Source organism: Furipterus horrens, unplaced genomic scaffold (assembly GCF_987537825.1).
Source record: "Furipterus horrens unplaced genomic scaffold, mFurHor1.1.pri manual_scaffold_4, whole genome shotgun sequence".
NCBI lineage: Eukaryota > Metazoa > Chordata > Mammalia > Chiroptera > Furipteridae > Furipterus > Furipterus horrens.
Window position 1 is genome coordinate 171,866,019 of NW_028327174.1, and position 21,472 is coordinate 171,887,490.

The 21,472-nt window shown below is 41.2% G+C and overlaps 1 protein-coding gene across 4 annotated transcripts in view; it reads left to right on the forward strand.

Moving 5' to 3' along the window:
* The first annotated feature begins 4,191 nt into the window (after positions 1-4,191).
* Positions 4,192-21,472, forward strand: part of NFX1 (nuclear transcription factor, X-box binding 1) — a 63,597-nt gene continuing 46,316 nt past the window's right edge. For 3 of the 4 annotated variants that reach the window (XM_090274273.1, XM_090274274.1, XM_090274275.1), the window contains exons 1-4: positions 4,192-4,274; positions 8,984-9,976; positions 17,230-17,388; positions 18,511-18,588. In XM_090274273.1, coding sequence (XP_090130399.1) covers positions 4,250-4,274; positions 8,984-9,976; positions 17,230-17,388; positions 18,511-18,588 — 1,255 coding nt within the window. In that variant the 5' untranslated portion in view covers positions 4,192-4,249. The remainder of the gene's footprint in view (positions 4,275-8,983; positions 9,977-17,229; positions 17,389-18,510; positions 18,589-21,472) is intronic. The other variant, XM_090274272.1, reaches the window with a different exon arrangement.

Consider the following 21,472-nt stretch of genomic DNA (forward strand, 5'->3'; position numbering starts at 1 on the left):
GAAGTCTCAATAATCAAGATTGGCTTCTTTTAAAAAATATTTTTATTGTATTTTTTCATTACCATTTAACCTCCTTTACCCCCTTCCTCCCTGCAATCACCACACTATTGTCCATATCCATGAGTCCTTTTTCCTTTTTGCTTGATCCCTCCACTCCCTATCTTTCCCCTGCCACCCAATAGCTGTCATTCCTGCTGTCTATCTATGAGTCTGTCTCTGTTTTGCTGGTTAGTTCAGTTTGTTCATTATATTCAACAACTAAGTGAAATCATATGGTATTTGTCTTTCTCTGAGTGGCTTATTTCCCTTAGTATAATGTTCTCCAAGTCCATCCATGCTGTCACAAAGGGTAAAATTTTATTTTTTACAGCTGAGTAGTATTCCATTATGTAAATGCCCCATAGTTGTTTTATTTACTTATCTCCTGATGGACACTTGGGCTGCTTCTGTATCTTAGTGATTGTGAATAATGCTCCAATGAACATAGAGGTCCTTATGTTTTTTCAAACTAGTGTTTTGGGTTCCTTTAGCTATATTCTCAGAACTGCAATTGCTGGGTCAAAAGGCATATCCATTTTTAATTTTTTGAGGTGTCTCCATACTACTTTCCACAGTGGCTGCACTAATCTGCATTCCCACCAACAGTGCAACAGGGTTCCCTTTTCTTCACATCCTCACCAACACTTGTTGTTTGTTGACTTATTGATGACAGCCATTCTGACAGGTGTGAGGTGAGATCTCATTGTGGTTTTAATTTGCATTTCTCTGATGATTAGTCATGTCGAGCATCTTTTCATATGTCTATTGGCCATCTGTACTTCTTCTTTGAAGAAGTATCTATTCAAGTCCTTTGCCCCTTTTCTAATTGGGTTGTATTTTTTTTATGTTGACTCTTGTAAGTTTTTTATAAATTTTGGATATTAATCCCTTATCAGATGTATTGGCAAATATGTTCGCCCATTCCACGGGTTGTCTTTTTATTTTGTTGATGGTCTCCTTTGCTGTGCAAAAACTCTTTAGTTTGATGTTGTCTCATTTATTTATTTATTTATTTTGTTTCCTGAATTGGCTTTTATCACTTAGTAATATGCATCTAAGTTTCTTCCATGTATATTTCATGTTTTGATAGCCAATTTTTTTAAGAGTTTTTTTTTTAAAAGACTTTATTTCTTTATCTTTAGAAAGGGAGGAAGGGGAGGAGAAAGAAAAGGAGAGAAACATTAATGTAGGAAAGATACATTGATTGGTTGCCTCTTGCACGCCCCTAACTGGGGACCTGGCCCACAACCCGGGCATGTGCCCTGACCAGGAATTGAACTGGTGACCTTTAGGTTTGCAGGCTGGCACTCAATCCACTGAGCCACACCAACGAGGGCTGGACCTCTTTTTGATGTAATTATTTACAGCTGTAAATTTCTCTCTGAGCACTGCTTTCATTCCTTGTCATAAGTTTTGGTATGTTGCGTGAAGTACTGCTTGTACAGGAAAGGCAGGATAAATGCTTGGTTACTCCCATTTTTACAAGTTTTGAAAATAATGAGTAGATTCCCTACTGTGCCAGTAATAAATTATTGCCTTTCAGTTCCAAATTTACCCTTTTAGCCTGCTCTGCGAAATGGATTTGGGCCCTTCAAATATTTCTCCTTTGCCAGCTCGCAGGTATTAAGTTATGTCAGTAGAGGGCACCAGAGAGATATTGAAGGTAAAAAGGGTTTTGTTTCCGGTTTCTAGTGTTCTGGTTAGGCCGGCTTCTGTGCTCTGGGCAACTTCTCCAGTTTCTGGCTCGGGCTATGCACATGGCTTCTTTGGCAGCTGGTGTTTTCAGTGTATAGTGATCAGCAGCCTGAAACTTCGGGCATCCCCCCTGGGGTAGTTTGTAGTAGAGTGCCTCTTGTGAGACACCTCTCTGTAAATGACGTTCCCCAGCAAACTTCAAGGTAGGTTTTTGGCAACTTCTGCCAGTGAAGTACCACAGTGGCTTCCCTGCCATAGTGAGCCACAGGCACATCCTCTCTAACAAGATCTTTATTGGACACTTTAACTCAATCAACCTTACAGGTAGCAGCTATTCATTATATTGCTAATGCTGTTTTCTTTTAGAATTCCTTCGATTCTTTACTAGCCAATCCTTATTACTCCAATCCCTTGTTATAGTTAATAAGTCTTTAAATAAATAAATAAAACCTTCTCTGTTAAAATTACTGTGTGGTTCCTCTCTCCTGAATGGACCCAAACTTATACATCTGGTAATTTCTGAAGATGACAGACAACAAGGTTTGTTTGGTGAACTTATCTGTTAAAATTAAGGATTTATGTTCAAAAAAAGGAAAAAATTAATAGACTTAATGGAAGATAAAAATTGAAATGTCTAAAACTGACAAGGAATTGATATCTATAACATACAAGAAAGCATCAGCAAGAAAAATAGTGCAAGCCCAATAGGAAAACGGGCAATGGATATGAACAAGCAATTTAAAAAGGAAACTCAAAAAGGTCACTAAGAAATGTCAGACTCATTGGTAATCAGAAACACAAATTAAAATAACAATGAGAGCACTTCACACATGTTGTTTGGGGGAAAGTTTGGAAGTTGTATAGTGATTATATCTCAAATATACTCCACATTAACTGTCACTCTTAACAAGGCCACCTTCATATTCTGCATTAGCATAATACAAAAATGTAACTGGTCTGCCCAGCTCTATTCTTGCTCCCCCACAATTCATTCTTCCCCTAGGAGCAAGAGAAATCCTTAAGTATAAGTCACATTCCACTTCTTTGCTTAGAATCTTTCAATAACTTTCTATTGCTCTTGAAATAAAATTCATTATCATGATCTGCAGGTGACCTGCATGATCTCCTTACCCACCTCCAATTTCATACTGTGTCATTCCGTTTGCTCACTATTCTCCAGCAAATATCTCAATACCTTGAACATTTCAAGCTCTTAATTTTTTCATAACATCAGCATAATTTGAAATTATTTTACAAATTATTAATTTGTAAATATAAATTACTTCATCTTTTAAAAGATTTTATTTTTAGAGAGAGCGGAGGGAGAGAGAGAGAGAGAGAAACATCACTGGTTGCTTCCTGCACATCCCCAAGTGGGCACCTGGCCCACAACCCAGGCTTGTGCCCTGGCCAGGAATCAAACCAGCAACCTTTCAGTTTACACGGGGATACCCACTGAGCCACACCAGCCAGGCCTAAATTACTTAGTTTTTATCTCCCCTACTAGACAATGCACTTCAGGAGGGCAGGGCCCATGTTTGTTTTCTTCACCGTTTACCTCTAGCACTTAAAGAAATGCCCGAGACAAAGTATGTATTAAACCGTGTGAATGAATAAATCTATTTTGTGTTCTTGTGGAAGCCTGGACCAGTGACTTTACAAAATGTAGATGCTTCACACTTAAACATTGTGTTCTATTTAATAATACAACAAAACACTCCACACATTCATTTAAATATTTATACTTTAAAAATTATCAGTGCCTCCAAACTTTCCCTCATGTTGTATCCTTGTGTATTTGTTTTGTCATCTGCTGGTTCAAGGTCTTTACCATTTCTTTTAAAAAGATCATGAGAAAGATAAATGTGTGGTTGCCTCTTGCATTCCCCCAACTGGGTACTTGGCCAGCAACCCAGGCACGTGCCCTGAGTAGGAATCAAACAGGGAACCCTTTGGCACACAGGCCGGCACTCAATCCATTGAGCCACACCAGCCAGGGTGAGGTCTTTACCATTTCTAACATGTGGTTTATCTTTTTCTGATTTGTAAGAGCTCTTTGTATATTACCCCTTGTTTTGCATAGTTTCCCCCAATGTTGCCTTTTGACTACTTTGTTTTTTTAACCCGAAGCCTGAACTACTCTAGGAACAAGGTGATATCTGAGTTGACTCCAGAAGACCAAATGAAGTTGGTTAGGTTGCAAGGCAAAAGGGAATAAGTAGCATGTAAGCACAATGATTCTTAGAAACAAGAACAACGACTACGCAACTCCCTGAGAGCCCGCACTACGCCCGCATTCCCTGCACCCTGGACCCAGTTGTACCCTCCTTCCGCCCGGAGCCTGGCGCAACTGTCTGACGTCAGGGGAGCACAGCACAGTTGCCTCAGGCCGCGCAAACTCCGTCGGGCGCGCTGATGAGAACGTTCCCGCGGCGCCGGAAGTACAGGGCACGTGACCGGGTGACAGCGCTTGGTGGACTGCAGAGCTCACTTGAGGTGTTGCTGCGCTCACGGGATGGCGGAGGCACCTCCGGTCTCAGGTACTGTTCTGGCCCGCGTGAGAGTGGGTCCCTTTCGAGTTGCTGAAGCTCGGGGTTGGGTCATTCGTGTGGCGGGAGTGGCGCGGACTAGGGTTGGGGATAGTGGCTCGGAAGGGCCACGCTACGCGTCTTGCTTATGGAGTTCTAGACTATCCTTGACTAGGTCGTGAAGCCCAATAGCAGGGTATCCAAGGAGAGCGGATTTGCCCTGGAGTTGCTGTGGGTGTCCCGGCCCTCCCCGGGCAGCTGGTGCACTGATCTCCGACAAGCGGGTGTCGGTGACAGGCACGCTCTCGGAGCGTAGTGGCTTTGCGCGCTGTGCTTAAGGTGTATTCGTGGGTCCTGATGCAGCGGCGCAGGTCGGACACTTGTGGTTTCCAGTCCCAGCCTGCCACAAACTCTCGCAGTGTGACTGAGTCGTTTTCTTCATCTGTCAATTGGGGTGATTAATTCTGAAGGCTCCCGCCCTGTACTCTACCTGTTCCATAATTGTTAGCTCACTTCCTCTCCCCGTTGTTGCCTCTTGTGTATAGAGATAGCTTCGTTTCGTTGTTACTATAACATCCATTTTCCTTTCCTTAAGAATGTACCTTCAATCTTTGTTTTGCAAACTTTTGGACAGAAACCGAAAAGGAACGTTTTACTGATAGACCTCAGTGCACATACATGTAAATATAAATATAAAAGCGAAGCAAACGTTTCAGGAAGCAGTGGTGTTTCCTTACTATCACAATACACTCCATTTTCTATTTCTATTGAAAAATTACTTGCTGCAACCCACTACATTGATTTGATTTCAGGACCCACTCTTTTTGAAAAACGGCAGCAATTTGAAGCATGCGCTTTGTAAGCAGTCATTCATTTGAGTCTTAGTTCAGCCACCTACCTGCTGTTTAGGTACTAAGAAGAGTATATATGTATTTGTGTACTGGGTGGCAGGTAAAACCTATTTATTACTGTGGATCTTGGTCAGAAAGTTGGAAAAAACACAGCATTGGTATACAGCAGCCCTGATTTAGATATTAAATCATCCTGGCAGGTGGGAACCTTTTTAGGCTGGTGTTGTGTTATTTTCCCACCAATTCTTTTCCCATCTCCTCTCAAGTGGATCCATTTAGCCCTAGCCAGGTAGCTCAGCTGGTTAGAGCATCGTCCCAAAACACCGAGGTTGCAGGTTCAATCCTCAGGGCACATACAAGAAACAATTCATAAATGTGTAAGTGGAAGAAATCAATGTTTCTCCTTCCTTTCTCTCTCTAAAATCAAGAAATAAACTTTAAAAAAAAAGTGGATTCATTTATCTTTTCATCGTTGTGCTTACTTTTGGCCCATTTCTATACCCTTCTGTGTTTGAGGAAGAATTGGGTGGGACTAGTTGTGAGTCATAGTTTTGGCCAACAGTGTCATGCCCCAGGTTACAGCCTCCTCCGCCACATCTACCGAAACAAAGTCCACTACTCCAAAGATCTCTCCACTCCCTCTCCTGTGTCTGAGTTTGCTTTTGCCTTAGTTTCTATTCCATGTTCTTATTTCATTGTGATCTCTAACCCACACCTCCATCCCCAATCAAGGTTTAGTTCTCTTGCCTGCCTCTGTCCTCAAACAGCAGCTTGGTCCCAGGAGCTATCTTTCTGCGCATGGGCAGACTCCAATGCCAGCTTTGTCTCTGGACTCTATAGTCTACAGTTTACTCTGCTGCACCCACCTGTTGGACACCTACCATGCTGCCGTGTAATCTTAGATCTAGGGTGCCACTTGGTGTGACAATTCCATTTACTGAGTAACTTCCAGCCACTTAAATAGTTGGGGGGGGCGGGTGCAGTTTCAGACCTTTATGTCTCAGGTCCAGTTTCCTGATTCATGTGCCCTTTTTCCCTTCCTCGTATCTCTTAAGGGTCTTTCTGAGGGCTTTGCCTATTGCCTCATCTAATGGAACATGTACTTTATATGAATAGGTGCTGCCCTGTCTAGAATCTAGTTGTATCAACTCCTTCCTGCCTAACATGAAACACCATCCTTTACCAGGCTATTTACTGACTTTTTTCTGCCCCTCTCTCCAACCTTGCTTCTTCACACAGGAAAGGACTACACAATACCCACTTGGTCTAATCTATCCATTCCTACCTTTAACTTATCTGTTAGGTTTCCAGACACCTCTGCTACTCTCTGAATTGGTCTAATCTAATCCTCCTGCCATTTTGTAAGGCCCTCCACCCCATCCTCAGAATTCTGCCTGTATGGAAGCTTTCAGAACAAATCCTGGATTGAATGAGAGGTTGCCCCTATGACCTTTATGATCTTGTTCCCTTTTTTTTTTTTTAATATTACAAAGTCAAAGTTTTTTTTTTAATCCTCACCTGAGGATATATTTATTGATGAGAGAGAGAGAAAGAGAGAGGGGGTGGGGGGGGAGAAAGAAAGAAGGAGGGAGAGAGCGAGAGAGAGAGAAAGGGAGAGAGAGAGAGAGAGAGATCGCTGTGGGAAAAACATTGATTGGTTGCCTTCTGTACGTGCCTCGACCAGGAACTGAACCTGCAACCCTACAACCTAGGTATGTGCCCTGACTGGGAATTGAACCCATGACCTTTCAGTTTACCAGATGACATTCCAACCAACTGAGCCACATCGCCCAGGGCTTGTTCAGTTCTTTAGTGTATGTTTCTATGGTACTAGCTGCCCAACCTCTGACAGTGTACCATAGTGATAGTGTAAGAGCATGTTTCTAGAATCACGTAGCCTGCTATGGAATTCTGAATCTGCTTTAGAATACCCCTGTGGCCTTGAACACATTACTTACTCTTTCCGTGTCTCAGTTTTCTCAACAGGAATGTAAGGATTAAATGAGTTAACACACGCAAAGTGCTTAAAATAGTGCCTGGCACACGTTAAATGCATGATAAAGTACCTAACAGGCTTATTATTAAACCTGAAACCCCCCAGGCTTTGAATTGTGTCCATCCATCAGTGGTTAGGTCTGTGTGTTTCAGATAGTCTGTAATCATAACAGCAATAATAAAGCACCATTTTAACCACCTTATATGTGTCACTAACTTGTTTTACTCTTCATGGCAACTCTTTAATGTAGGAATTATTACTATCTCCGTTACATATAAGAAAATTGGGGTTAAGTAACTCGCATAAGGACACAATAATTAATAGACAGGGACTTAAACCTATTATCTTTTAGGCCCTGTCAATTCATGGTATATGTTCTATATATTACAGACGAGTATAGTTCTGACTTTGCTACTAATTAATTTTGTATTTATTTTTATTTTTATTTTTAGAGAGAGGGGAAGAGAGGGAGAAAGAAAAGGAGAGAAACATCAGTGTGTGGTTGCCTCTTGTACACCCACAACTGGGACCTGGCCCACAACCCAGGCATGTGCCCTGGCTGGGAATCAAACCGGCAACCCTTTGGTTCGCAGGCCAGCACTCAAACCACTGAGCCACCAGCCAAGGCTAGTTTTGTATTTTTAGGCAAATCATTTAGTATAGGAACTGAATTGACTATACAAAGAAGCATCTTGTGAGAATAAATGAGTGCGTCAAAGGGGCATATGCTTAATTTTTGAGACTCTGGGACTCTGGATTATATTACAGAGGTTATGTATGGAAAACGTAAAATATGGGTTTGCTAAAAAATTTGTTTGATTTTTTCCATAAGATGGCTCTAGTAGCACTTAGTTGTCTTTAACGTCATTCAAAACAATTTTGTTAGATTGTATTGTAACAGCTGTCATATCAGTGTGCATTTTTTAAAAACATCAAACTTGGTGAATTTTTGTGTAGCTATTTTAATATCGAGGATGGAAGAAAATATGCAACATTTTGGCATGTTATGCTTTATTATTTCAAGAAAGATAAAAGTTAACTGAAATGCAAAAAAGATTTGTGCAGTGTATGGAAGAATGTGCTGTGACTGATTGACCATGTCAAAAGTGGTTTGTGAAGTTTCATGCTGGAGATTTCTCGCTGGACGATGCTCCATCATCAGGTAGACCAGTTGAAGTTGATAGTGATCAAATTGAGAACAATCAATGTTATACCACGCTGAGATAGCCAATATACTCAAAATACCCAAATCAGTGAAGTTATTGGTGAATATTTAAAATGTGTCTTTTATTTTATGGAAAAAACTAAATGAACTTTTTGGCCACCCTAATATATTCCTGGGGGGAAGAGATGGGAACTAATGTACTCATTATGCTAAGTAGTATCTATAGTATTATCAACTTCTGTCATGGATGAGGCTAAAAGCAGTTAAGTGATATCCCTAAGCTCATAGCTTAAGTTAGAGGGCCAGACTTTAAACTTATTTTGGCTGATTCCTAAGCCTGTTCACTTGATAATACGCAATGCTACATTAGAATTTTGGAAGACCACATGGAACCTGCTGACTGATTTCTCAACTCTGAACTATTTGTTGACCTTAAATTTTTTAATAAAATTAATGCATGTATAAATAATGCCTGATGGCCCAGGTGAGCAGTTTTACTTGGCAACTCTTGGTGGTGGCTGTTGGTGAGGCTACTGCACATGGGATAATCAGTCTTCCGTCACCTTCATAGGAGACATAGGCTCTTACTAAGAGCCTGTTTTATACAAAATCCATAGGAAAATAGTTTTTAGATATGGTTTACAGTCTTATGGGCTTCATGGTTGACCGATTAATTTCTTTACTGGCATGTCTGTTTCTTTTGTCCTAGGTACTTTTAAATTCAGTACAGATGCTTCTGAGTTCATTCCTCAGGAGAGAAAAAATTCTGGTCTAAATTATGGGAGTCAAAGAAGACTAGATTCTAATAGGATTGGTAGAAGAAATTACAGTTCACCACCTCCATGTCACCTTTCCAGGCAAGTCCCTTATGATGACATTTATGCTATTCATCAGCACAGTTATTCTTCAGGAAGCAAGCCTAAGAATCAACAGCCTTTTCTGCAATCCTCTGCTTCTAATAAATCACTCAAGAGCTTTCAGAATCAACCTGGACAGAAATTGAGAAGTGAAAAGCAGCATATCAGAGTCAAAAGAGTACAGAGTCTAACTGACCAAACCTCAGATGCATCTGGCTTAGAAAGCGCGGCCAGATCAGAGAGTGGGACAAAGCCCAGAGAGCACAGCCCTGCTGAAGGTGAGAAGGAAATTATTGGCGCAGATCCCAGGGGAGCAAAGCCAAAAAAAGCAACCCAATTCCTATACAGCTATGGTAGAGGACCAAAAGTCAAGGGGAAACTCAAATGTGAGTGGGGTAACAGAATGACTCCTAAACCTGAAGATACCGGACCTGAAAATTCCAAGCCTGTGGTGGTTATCCAACCTGACTCTTTGGATGCATCCTTTAAAAAAGGAATACTGGATGGGTCTGGGGCCAGACGTAATGAGCAGAGAAGACACTCACAGAAAAGGCCTCCCTGGGAAGTGGAAGGGGCCAGGCCACGCCCAGGCAGGAATCCACTAAAACAGGAGGGCCAACGACACACAAATGCAGGACTCAGAAACAACATGACCCCTATGCCAAAGGATAATCTTTATGAAAGACCAGCAAAATCTGCCTATGACAATGGGAACTTGGCAGTCATCAACAAGTCTTCCAAAAGGGTTAACTTGGAGAAATCTATAAGGAGGCAGGATTCTCAAGTAACATCTTTTCTCCGAGGCAAACAGAACCCCATGCTAAAGAATGTGGAAACACACACAGGTAAATCTACCTAGATGGGTGGAAATGTTTTGTTTCTCTGATTTTAAGTTTTTGAATTGGTAATATATTCACACAACTTAGAAACCAGGAAGTATAAAAAGGTACACAGTAAAGTCTCTTTCTGTCGCTTTATTCTGCCTGGGTTCTGCCAGCATCTTCTCCCCTCTCCAGTAGGTAACCATTTACTTAGTTTTCATATCATAAGCAAATACAAATAAGGGATTTTTTTTTCCTTGCAAATAAGGAATTTTGTAAGGGCTTTGAAAAATCCATCCATGGGTGGTATAGACGTTTGGTAACAGGATTTTTTTGAATCGTGAAAGCACAAGTCCTGCATCATCCTTTGTCTGCTCATCTGCAAGGTTTCCTAACTAATCTCGCCATTTCTAATTTCTCTTGGTTCATCTCTTACACCAGTATCAGGGAGCGACTTTTCTAAAAGACAGTGAACTGTGTCACCCTCCCACCGCCACCCCCACTTAATTTTGTTCACTTTTTCTCATCACGTGTAGATTCTGGCTTCTGCCCTACCCCACACCCCCATCTTCTGCTGCCTTGGTCCCCATCACTTTTATTCCCTGGACTCAATGTCATTTTAGCTTCCCATGCTGTTGCCTATGTGGCTCCCTCTGTCTAGAACGTCTACCACTCAGCTCGCTTGTGAATTCCTACTCATTTTTCAAAAGCTAGTTTTTGTCACATTTCCAGGAAACTTTTTCTCACCTTTACAGATAGACTTAACCTTTTCTGCCCTGTAACACGTCTGTCCTTTAAATATAGTCTTACGTGCTTCTGTTATAGAAGTTACCCTGGAAACCATCATTTGTTTATGTCAGTGCCCTCCACTAATCTGTAAGCTCCTTAAAAGCAGAGATTGTATCTGTGGTCTCAATTTTGTATCCCTATTGCCTAACACAGCTCTTAGAATATAGTAGGTACTTAGTTCTGACTGTTAAAAGTTCTTCCCTACAGTGACCTGAAAACTTCCTCTCTATAAATTCTTTCCTTCTTGCTTTCTTTTTTTTTTAAAGATTTTGTTTGTTTTCAGAAAAAGGGTAAGGGAAGGAGAAAGAGAGGGAGAGAAACATCGATATGCAAGAGAAACATCAGTTGGTTGCCTTTCGCACTCCCCCAGCCAGGGACCTGGCCCTCACCCTAGGCATGTGCCCTGCCTGGGAATCAAACCGGCGACCTTTGGGGTCACAGGCCAGCACTCAAACCACTGAGCCACACCAGCCAGGGCTCTAGAAATACTTTCTATCCTCTGGTTCAAGTTCTGGCCTCTGGAGCCACACAGCACGTAGTCTTTCTCCTCACAGTTTCCCTCCCCCTCATTGCAATTCAGCTTCTTGTAATATTTGAAGACACTTCTCATTTTGCCCTGAGGATTTATTTCATCTAGGCTAAATAAGATCATTCTGTTAGCTCTTCCTCATGGACCTTCATATTCTGGTCTCCCTCCAGTTTAATGCGACATACAGCCTAACACGTGAAGCCACCACCTGCCTGGACCTGCTTTTATACTGCCCTATAGTTCTTCTAGATTTACTTCACAGGCAGTACTTCTTCGGACCTCAACTTGTGTGTGAACCTAGACAATGTTATACTAGAGTTATTTCTGAAATCTTAAGGCTGGTTAGTGATTTCTTATTGCATCATAATGAATTACTACAAATCTAGTGGCTTAAGATAACAGATTTATTATGTCGCTGTTTCTGTGGATCAGGAGTCTGGATACAGGTTAGCTGAGTTCTCCACTCAAAGTCTCACAGGACTGAAAGTTGGCCAGGGATGCAGTCTCTTCTGTGGTGTAGGGCCCTCATTCATGCTCATTGGTTGTTGGTAGGATTTAGTTCCTTACGTGTGTAGGACTGAGGACCCCATATTCTTGCTGGCTATTGCTTGGGGGTCACTGTCAGGTCCCAGAGGCCACCTGCAATTCCCGACCGCATGAGCCCTCTTCACAACTTAGTAGTTTGCTTTTACGTCCTATAGGAAAGCAATTGCCATAGATTCTTCAAACCTCTCTGACTTGTGTCTTCAATCTCTAGACCCTTTTAAAGGGCTCGCCTAGACCGTTTTAAAGGGCTCCACCCATACTCAAGGGGAGGAGCTTATAAAGGACATGCATACCCTGGGGTGGGAATCTTGGAAGCCATTTTAGAGTTCTGCCTAACAAATCTGTTGGCCTCACATTCCCACATACTCCTGAGAATACTTTATTCATATTTATTGAGTAAATACTGTGTGCCAAGCACTGGTCTAGCTACTGGAAATACAGCACTGATGGGGTTTACAATCTGGTAGGGAGGACAGGCAGAAATACTTACATTTTTATTGTTAAGTGGGTGGTAAACTAAGAAATACAAAGCAGGTTAAGAGGACAGCAGAACAGGGGCACTAGTTTGTATAGGTTGATTGCTCTCTTTGATGAGGAGACAATTGAAGAGAGACCAGAAGGAAGTGCAGGAGTGACTGTGGCTCTCTGGAGAAGAGCATTCTAGGCAGAGGAAGAAACAGGTTTAGACTAGGGTGGGAGGGCCGCATTGTGAGCAGTGAATGAGGGGTAGGGGAATAGGAGAGGAGATCAGAGAAATCACAGGGGCTGGACTCTGTGAGGCTCCTAAATTTGGTTCTGAGTAAGAAGATGAGTAGCAGCTGGAAGGTTTTGGGAAAAGGGGTGGCGTGACCTTAACTCACATTCTAAAATGAGCATTCAGCCTGCTGTGTGGAGAGTAGGCTCTAAGGAAGAAGGGGACCAGTTAGGAGACTGTTGCAGTAATTCGGGTAGTTGGTGATGAAAACTTGGACTAGGGTAGTAGTGCTGGAGGAGGTAAGAAACCTTTTCTAAATCATTCTTCTTTGTTTCAGAAGCCTTGCTTCATTGACCCTAATGCCACATCACCTTTTAGCTGCCTATCTTATCATTAATTAGTCTCCAAATTTCCCAGCCCCCATTTATTAATTAATGTGGCCTGTATCTTTTCTCTACCACAGTAGTTCTTACAGTGTAATTCCAGACCAGCAGCCATCAGCCACACCCGGGAACTTGTTAGAAAAGCATATTCTTGGACCTCACCTCAGATTTATTAAACAAATTCTGGGAGTGGGGCCCAGCGGTCTTATCTTTTAACAAGCCTGCAAGTGATTCTAAGGCATGCCCAAATTTGAGAACTGATTTACCACAAATCTTGCTGTTATTCTGGGTGACTTTAGTGATCATATGCATTGTGCCATCTTCAGGTTCTCTGATCTTATTAACCATAGGACTTTGACCTTCATTCCATCTCCATACCCACTACCAGAGAAATTACCCTGGGGATTCCCCTTCCCCAAAATCTTTTTTTTTTAATGTATATTTTATTGATTATGTTGTTACAGTAGTCCCAGTTTTTTTCCCCTTCCCTCCCCTCTGCCCAGTACCCCCCTTCCCTCCAGCAATTCCACCCCTCTTAGTTCATGTCCAAGGGGCTTCATCCTTTCCTATGTTATTCTTAACTTCCCCCTGTCTATTTTGTACCAATCAATTATGCTTCTTAATCCCTGCACCATTTCCCCATTTCTCCCCCTTTCTCCTCCCAGCTGATAACCCTCCAAATGATCCCCTTTCCTATGATTCTGTTCCTATTCTGGTTTGCTTAGTTGGACTTTTTTTCTAATCTTTTTAAAGTTAATTTATTTTGGTGGGGACCCCCCACTCTGTAACAATTCCCCCAACTCAGACTTAAGACCCTTTATAATCTTATAAAGGACAATGGGCGAAGGTCTCGTGCTCCTTTAGCTGCTTCAGGCTGCACATGATCATCGTCCTACCTACCCATGGGTCCGGAAATCCCTAATAAGAGTGGAGGTGTGGAGGGGAGAGTGGCCTTCCCACATGGGGAAGGATCGTGCAGACTCCAGGTCAGTTGGCTGTCCCCAGAGAACGGTATGCTCGGTTTAACAGGCTGGCATACTTGTTGTATTCTGGGGGAAACAGATTTGGCAACAGGGTTAAAGGACATCATTGAAACCATAACCACTAGATGACAAAAGACAGGGATTAATTTTTCAATGTCCTACATTAAGGAAAAAAAAGGCTTCTTTGGAGGAAGGGGTGCAAGGCACGTCACACTTGTCCAAAACCCTTTTGCCCACTATACTTAGTTTGGGCTGAGGGAAATATTTTAGGTTTCCCCCCTCTCAGACCTCTGGGCCCTTTCTGTCCAAGCCATTAGGACAGAAAAGAGAAACCAGTTTTAAATTGAAGCTCACAGACCACCCCATATTTCACAAACCCAACCACTTAGTTCAGCCAAACCGTTGAGTCTCAGGAGGCAGCGATGCAGACAGGATTAAGTGAGGCCTATACATTCAGACAATCACTCAGGTAATGAGATCATAGTCTTATGCCTCCTCTGCCATCTTGGATCTCTTCCCCAAAATCTTAAAGTCCACTTTCTGACCATAAATTCCTGTCTTTCTGGCTCCCTCAGTTTCTTCCACCCACTACCAATTTTGTGAGCCTCCTACCCATCTTCATTCCCTCTCTAGGCGGGTCTTATTGTAGGTCATTTAAAGTATGTATTATCCTACTGCCAAGCCATTTGGCAGAATCCCATCCCTGGCGTAATCGACCTTTTCTCCTCCAGATCTGGCTAACAGAGTGCTGTTCCCGGTGATCACGTAATAGTACAGATTTGGGGCTGCTGCAGTTTGTTTGCCTTCCCACTGGAGCCTCCCTGATCACCTGGTATAAAATAGATCCCCTCACTGTCAGCATTCCCTATCCTCCTTTCCTGGTTTATTTTTCTCCATAGCACTTGCCACAATTTGATGATGCTACATATTTTCATAATTTATTGTTTAAATATCTTCCCCCACTAGATAATAAGCTTCATAGGGCAGAAGATTTTTGTCTGCTTTGTTTACTGTTCAACTTGAGTGTCTAAAGAATGTCTGACTAATAGTAAGTTTTTAGTACTGTAAATATTTTTGAATAGTGGTCTCCAGCCCGAGCTGGCTTTCCGCAACCCCCATTTTCTCTTATATGACCGTGGTCAGCTGTCCTTCCATTTTCGTCTAAGACTGCTCCAGACTTTCTCCACTCTTACACCTTTTTTACACTCATCTCCCACAATCCTTTAACATCCATCTCCCTCAATCTCAGCAGACTTCACGTCTCCTACCTCACTGAGAAAGGGGAGATCATCAGATGTAATTTTCTGAACTTTTTGTTCCCTTTATTCAAACTCAGAGACACCTGTGCCCATTCTTCCTTTTCTTTCATTCTGAGATCGCCTGTGTTTCCTGCCATCATTCTTTTGCATTTACTATCCCAAGTTCTCAGGCCGAAGATCTTCCCAGGGTTGTTCTACCCCCTGCAAGAAAAGCTTACCCTGTTACATGACCTCCCAGTAGTGTTTCCTTTCTTTTCATTATAGTCAGATCAAGAGTCGTTTGCCTTTTTTCCTTTTCCCTATCTTGACTTACTTCTCAGTCTTCCACCATCATTACCACCTGACTCAGAGAGCTACTGGTAAGGTCATGAATGGCTTCCTGTTTGCCACATCCAGTGGAAAGATGTATTCCACTCCTTATTATCCTGGACTTCCCTTTGAGTTTGATGCAAAGATGGAATATTTTTTTAAATGTAACTTTCTTGACTCTTTTACTCCTTTATCTACTCATTTGACAGATGTTTATTGAGCACCTGGTATATGTCAGGAACTGGAAATAATACATTGAGCAAGGCAGAGAAGACCCTGTCCCTGCTTCACAGAGCATGCAATCTTGGGTGTACATACTTTTTTTGTCCTTAAATTATACAAACAAAGTAATCTTAGGAGAGCTAATATGACCAAAGGATTAAAATGTGAGCTTTTGAATCATATAGAAGTGAGTTTGAATTTTGAATTTTGAATTTCTAGTAGCTTTGTGGCCTTGGATAAGTGAGTTTCAGTGTCTTCATCTATAAAATGATACTCATATTACAGCCTTGTTAAGAGAATTACATAATATGTGTAAAGTGCTTTAGCACAGTGCTGGGCCAGGTGTATTTAAGGTTAGTTATTTTATTTTTGTAACCTATTTGGTCCTGAAAACAAATAAAATAACATTGTGAAATAAATGCTAAAAATATGGACTCAAAAAATAAAAAGTAGCTTTGGCTCGTGTGGCTCAGTGGATTAAGTGCCAGCCTGTGAACCAAAGGGTTGCTGGTTCAATTCCCAGTCAGGACACATGCCTGGGTTGTGGTCCAGGTCCCTGGTTGGGGGTGAGCGAGAGGCAACCACACATTAATATTTCTCTTCCTCTCTTTCTCTCTCCCTTCTCCTCTCTCTAAAAATAAAGAAGTAAAATCTTTTAAAAGAAAAATAAAAAATATATATATATACTCAGCTTTGAGATCACCTGACTATACTTGGGACAGAAAGACTTTGTTGAGAGCATATTTGAGGGAAAAGTCTGAAAGTGGGTGAAGGTTTTGAGGAATAAAGAGGGAGAGAAACATTGATTGGTTGCCTCTCACATGTCCCCAAGTGAAGACTTGGCCTACAACCCAAGCCAGGGATCAAACCAGCAACCTTTTGGTTCTCAGGTCATTGCTCATTCCACTGAGCCATACCAGCCAGGGCTAAATCTGGGAGGATAGTTAAGATGCTGTACATTGTTCCCTCTCACCAGATGGCAAGCTTATGGAGCCAGGGACTGTTTCTCCTTCAATCTGATAATCCTACTGTGGGGTTTGTGGTAGGCACTAAGCATATCTTTATTGAATGAATCAACTAAAGACTTTCAGGGCAACTGCTAGAACCATCCTACCACCATAGGTCATTAGAACCTGTCCAGGCTTTGGTTCCTTGCAGCTGACCACTCACAAGCCCTTCCCTAGCCTGAACCCATGGATCTGGTAGACCTAGAGCTTGCCAGATTAAGGAGGGTAAGGCAAGGCCTTAGAGCACGCTGCTCCTGTGGATGCTCAAGCTGTATGATGAGGAGCATTTGGCTATTTTGGTCTGTTCCTGGGCAGTTTTTTAGGAATGTTTCCTCAATTGTGGGAATTTCCACCTGAGTGTCTACTTCTTAAGTCCTCTGCCTCTATATATTCTTGTCTCTTCTTGGCCTCAAACTCTGAACAAACACCTTGCTCAAAATCAGACATCCTTTAAAAACTCTGTTTGGGTTTTTTCAAATGTCTTGCTGATCCTTGGTTGACTATAGTAAGGACTGGTTTTCTGTGTTTGAGTTTATCTGGTTTGTTTTTTCAACAGGTTCTCTGGTTGAACAACTAACTACTGAAAAATATGAGTGCATGGTGTGCTGTGAATTGGTTCGCGTCACAGCCCCAGTGTGGAGTTGTCAGAGCTGTTACCATGTGTTTCATCTGAACTGCATAAAGAAATGGGCAAGGTCTCCGGCATCTCATGCAGGTCAGTCATTTCTCTCCTCCGAGTAGTTATTCTCACCCATTTGATATGTGCAGCTATTAAAATGCCATTTAATTCTTCTTGAATCTTTTATCTACAGGGAGAGTGTGTTGTCTCAATCACATATTTCAGATGGCCAGTATTAAGCTATAGATCTCAAAAGAGCTAAACATAACAATATTAAAATATATTAAGGTAAAATAAAATCAGTCATCATGTCTACTGAAAATGGTAGCTTTTCTCTAAGTAGCAACTATAGAGAACATTTCTTGTATAGTTTGCTGTAGAAAACTTATAGAAAGCTACTTGGAATGTTTAAAATTGGTTTTGCCTTTCACAGATCTTCTCTGTAGTATTTTGTTGTCTTTTCTCAAAGAATACTAGTATTTGTGGATAGTGCAAATGTTAATAATATGCTTTCTGCTATGTCTCTTCTAATTTAAGATATCTGGTTTTCCTGTATGTACTCAAATATTTTATCTTTTATTTTTTTCAAGCCAAGATTCAGACAATGTTTACCTTGACATTAGAAATACTGTACAGGCCCTGGCCAGATAGGTCAGTTGGTTGGGGTGTCGTCCCAATACATCAAGGTTGCAGGTTCAATCTCTAGTCACACACAAGAAGCAAACAATGAATGCATACCTAAGTGGAACAACAAATCAGTATTCTCTCTCTCTCTTTCTCTCAAATAGATTTAAAAAAATAGAAATACTATAATAGAACATTATCAATACAAAATGAAATGATAATTATAGGATGGATGGAGGTGTTAGCTAGCACTATTGTGATCATATTGCATTATGTAAATGTATAAAAGCAACATGTTGTACACCTTAAACTCAAATAATGTTATATGTCATTTATATCTCAAATTTAAAAAGAACAAAATGGATACTCACTTGATTCACTGTATCTAAAGTTTTTATCAATGTAAGCCTAAATGCAGTATTTAAGCAAAAGAAATCAGTATTGTGAATTTGTTCTTTAATGTCTATATCCTTAACATGGAAATTACCACCACTGCATCAATGTTATGGCTTCCTATAGGTTTAGTTTTTCTTTTTTAAATTACGTGTGTTTTTCAAAGGGAATTATTTTGATTTTCTCCCTTGTTTTTGGCAGATGGCCAGAGCGGCTGGAGATGCCCTGCCTGTCAGAATGTTTCTGCACATGTCCCTAATACCTACACTTGTTTCTGTGGTAAGTTTTTTTTGCATACATTGGAGTTTTTCCTACTTCGTGCATTGTACTTCAGTTCCCAGTCCAGGAGAAGTGGTCTGCTGGGCATATTTTAGAAGTTACTAATAAGACTTCAAAGCTGCAAGGGTCTACAAGACATCGTATGCATGTGGTCCATTACACAGCTAGAGTCACAGGCTTTGGTGCTCTTGGCAGGCTGTTCTGGAGAAGAACCTTTACGTCATGCCCTCCAGGCTTATGCTGCTTCCTAGCTGTCGTGCTGGTCTCCTTGGACTTCGCTTTTAGACCAGAGCTGATCAGATGGCAAAGGCGGGTATAGACATGGGCTTCTTCTCACTTCTAGCTGTGGCAGCTTTGATATCCCAGGTTTGAGCAGCATAAGGAAAGAGTAGTATTAAAGTACGCTTTGTTTTAATCCAAGGAATCAGTCATTGCTTTCTATAATAAAGAGAGATTTTCTGTAGACTAGCATTGCTTATTCTATCCTTGTACCTTCCCAGTTATGGAATCCTTCCTCCTGTTTTTAAATATCTCAGTTCCCCTGTGTTAGGAAAAAACTTTTTGTGATCCAGATGCTCATTCCTGCTGCTAGCTTATTTCCTACATGTCTTCCCCCCAACTTTCCTGCCTATCTTTTCACAATTAACCTTTACCTAGTGGTTGTTGATTTTTCAAACTTTGTTTCTTAAGCATGTCTCCATTCTTGTACTATTGCATTTTTGCTTCTATCCTTGTTACCTCACTGACACTATATTCAGAAGTCATCAGTGACCTCTTCCTGACCAAACCCAGGGCTGGTTTATAAATTCTTGATCTTTCTGGCAGCACAACAGCTAGACACTTTTAACTGTGCCCTTCTTGAAATGACTAGCTCTTTGTGGGTTTTTTTTTTTTTTTTGTGCAAACTCTCCTTATTTTTCTAACTAATAGGTTCATATTTTTCTTTTCCTATTACCTAACTAGCAGCTTTCACTAAGGCAGTCATTGGCCATCAGCTCTTTAACTTCTAGAGTCAGTCTCTTGGTGAACTTCTCAACTATCTAGAATGCTCTTCCCCTTTTTTTCTTTAAATCCTCATCCACTGTATCATTCAAGATCTGACCCTAAATGTTCGCTTCCAAAGGAAGCTTCCTTTTCTTTCGTTTAAAAAAATTTTTTTTTATTTATTGATTTGAGAGAGAGAGAGACAAAGGGGGATGGAGAGAAACATCCATTTGTTGTTCCACTTATTTATGTATTTATTGGTTGATTCTTGTGTGTGCCCTAACCAGGGATTAAACCCACAACCTTGGTGTATCAGGCAACACTAACTACCTGAGCTACTTGGCCAGGATGGAAGCTTTCTTTTCATATTCTCTCTCCCTCTTTGTCTGCTCTTTTATTCAGAATCTACTGGTCTTACATGTTTTATTGACAAAATCTGAGCTGTATTAGATACTAAATTATATTAATTGAAGAAGTGAATGTTCTAGAATGTTCTGCTAGAAAGACAGCATTAAACTGGAAGCAAGAAAGCAATGGAAAATTGGACAAATAGGACCAATACCAAGGCTTGATTACCTAATTTTAAAGGGCTTTTTAAAAACCCTCATTGGAGGACATACTTTCAATGCTTTTAAAGAGAAAAGGAAAGAAATGTTGATGTAAGAGAGAGGCATCAATCAGCCGCCTCCTGCATGAGCCCATACTAGGGATTGTATGCCCGGACTGGGGATTGAACCCAAAATCCAGTCATGTGCCCTAACCAGGAACTGAACCCACAACCCTTTGGTTATGGGATGATGCTCCAAACAACTGAGCCATACCAGCCAGGGCTCTAAGCATAAAGTATCACAGTGAAATTAAAGTTCTTGTTAAAGCCTTCACTGATAAAATTAGACATCAGACCTGTGAAGGTAGAAGAAAGTGGGGTGAAGGTCAAGATGATCTGAGTAAAATAAAATACTATGGGAATGCAAATAATGCCCTTATTTTACTTGATGACTTTATCCCACTCTGTTCTTCCAGAAGGCCATTAATTTAATGCACTTTATTGAGAACTTATTAATGTACCAGGCACCATGAAGAAACAGAGGAATTAAGACTGTTGACTTCTCAGAGCTTACAGTCTAAGAGTTAAGACACAATTAACTTGATATTCTACTACAAGTACAAAGTTATAGAATATCTTTGGGTTGAGTTATGACTTTAAACTAGGTAAAATCTTGGTATGAGGGAAGGTTTGTTGAAGAGAATAGCACAAGTAGAAGTTAAAAACCAAGAAAACTTAGAATCTATTGGATGAAGAGGTAGTCATCTGATTATGGAGCCCAGATCTAGGAAGGTGGAGGAGTGGGAGATGACTCCAAAGATGGGGCTGACTTCTTGATGCCAGGCTTAGATGTTGGGACCTCGTTGTCTGGCTGTGGGAAGCCACTGGGGCATCAGTGTGATTCTTTATTAAGCTTAAACTCATGGCAGTGAGTGGAGTATTTGGGGGCCTAAACAGTTTGGGGTCTTGCAGTAATCCAGGTGAAGAATAATAAAAATCTATAATCAGTCTTAAAGTGGGACAGAAAGGGGGAGTAGAAGATTTCAAAGGCAGACAGGAATTAATAGCAGCGAGAAAAGGAGAAACCCAAATGTGGTTCCAAGTTTCATGCTTTTGGAGATGGTGATAGCAAGACCAAAAAAGGGCAGATCTAGAGAACCAGGTTTGGTGGGGATAATGAGTTCAGTTTAGAGATGTTGAGTTGGAGGAGTAAGACTTTCAGTGAAAGATGTTCAACAAGCCGTTAGTATTTGAAGAGAGATCAGGACTTAGCATTGATAGTTGTTGCAGTTGAGAGTCCTAAATGAGACCTGAGTGGGAAGGGAGTGAAAAAGGATCTAATGCAGAACCCTG